The 1870-nt window shown below is 35.1% G+C and overlaps 1 protein-coding gene across 1 annotated transcript; it reads left to right on the forward strand.

Moving 5' to 3' along the window:
* The first annotated feature begins 49 nt into the window (after positions 1-49).
* Tsp_14079 (putative arginine N-succinyltransferase) lies at positions 50-1095 on the forward strand. Its single transcript, XM_003368838.1, has 4 exons — positions 50-146; positions 232-276; positions 774-1054; positions 1087-1095. Exons 1-4 carry the CDS (start codon positions 50-52, stop codon positions 1093-1095), a joined length of 432 nt encoding a protein of 143 aa, XP_003368886.1.
* The last annotated feature ends 775 nt before the right edge of the window (positions 1096-1870 follow it).

The following is a 1870-nucleotide window of genomic DNA, read 5'->3' on the forward strand; positions in this document are numbered from 1 at the left end:
TCCTTTTTTAGTTCATCGTTACGCTGTTGCTGATTCGAGGAGAATTTTTATGAGGATCGGCCACTGTGAATGGGCGCAGGAGGGGTTGGCGGGCGGGGGTATACGGAGCTCAAAGATGGTTTATATATATGTATACGGAGTTGAAGGTTTGTTTATATACGGAATGATTTTAAAAATAGGTACCGATTAAATTTAAAATTTGAATATTACTTTGTAAATATAAGTTTTTAGATGTACAGCCATATTGTGCAGTATCTGGAAAAGTGAAGATGAAAGGTATTCTGTTCATATATGTACATTTATATTTTGCTCTATTTATACTTTTCGTGCATTTTATTTGAACTGACAACAGGAATTATAATGACACTTATGAGAAACAGCCATATTCTTAAAAGTAACTGAAGACGATTAACAGTGCATCATAAGTTTTAAATTCCATTCGTTTTTCATCTTTTTTAATTTGTTTGATTTATTTAATCCACTTTTAGTTTATTCATTTCCCTGTTGATGTTTCCACCGTAAAAGTCAAGTGTCCCAACTGTTCTTTTTCTGAGAACTTCCTCATCGTAAGCCTAAGAATGAATTAGATATTCTGTATAGTATAAAATAGATTACGTCAAAGCAATCGAAGAGGTTTGGATTCTCAATACAATGTGCTTCTGTGATTGTTGAAGTTTTTGCATCATAGTGTTTATCATAGGTTTCACAAAATAGCCGGAATATTGGAATATTAGGTATAAATAGTATGAGAAATCAATCATTAAAAATAACAGATTACGTTATCGCAGCCGAACTTTTTTGGAGTTTATTTCGCTCCGGACCCGTGGTACATCATGCTCATCAATTCGATCTAAATGTGGCATTACAAACATTGATAAGTATTGCATTTGCTGCTGATTGCAGTTCGGTACGTAAAGTGTGCACATTTTATTTATCCATGACAGCATTACATTATTGCCATCAAGCAATTACGTTTCTTTTGATAGCACACTCAGTTGAAGGTGACGTAGTGACGTCCTTCAGTGGTCCTAGTGTGGTTTCATCTATTATAAGAGTAAGAAAGAATAAATGATTGTAATTATGTAGTTTTGTTAATAATGGCTATGAATTACGTCGTTCCATAACGCCTGTAACGTTCCAACGCGGGTTCACCTGGACATAATGGACACCTGGACCTAGCCGTTACAGTGTGCCTTTGCTTACCACAAAAAGCAAGAAGGAAGTCAATAGAACAGGTATGTCGCTAGGAATCCTGGCATTTTGTTCTCGATAGCAATGGGTGACGCGAACGTAATCAGAGAATTGCCGTTTAGTCGCAGCTGATTCCACTCATTGTATGGTGTGATAATATGGTATAACTTTACATCTACATTTAGAATCGTTGAAAGTTTGGTTATTTAACAAAGATCAGCACACTCACATGATTGCAATGAATTGTAAGTCTTCATTAAGCAGCATCGAGTTCCTAATTGTGCAGTTGGGATCACTTTGCTATTCTATGTATATATGTGCATTTTACGTTATTGAATATACTTGGTTTTTGATTTTCAGTTTTTTAAATTTCAAATCGCCAGTCAGCTGTTTTAATGTTTGTCGTCACTGATTGTCCAGGTATTTTAGATAAGTCTGAATTTCAGTTTTAGATCTTGGTTTTTTGAACCGCACAGGTAAGTAGTGTCGAAGTGAGTGGGGTAGAGGTAAGTATGTTAGCGTTAAGGTAGGTGGAGTAAAGGTAAGTATGATAGCGTAGAGGTAAGTGTAAGGTATTTTGTAATTGTGAATTATAAAAGTGTTTTGGCATTTGTAAGTGATAGGTACAGGTAAGTATTTTTAAAATGTAATACAGGTAAGTAGAGTACAGGTAAGTATT

Source organism: Trichinella spiralis, assembly GCF_000181795.1.
Source record: "Trichinella spiralis strain ISS 195 chromosome Unknown Scfld1777, whole genome shotgun sequence".
In the NCBI taxonomy this organism is placed as follows: domain Eukaryota; kingdom Metazoa; phylum Nematoda; class Enoplea; order Trichinellida; family Trichinellidae; genus Trichinella; species Trichinella spiralis.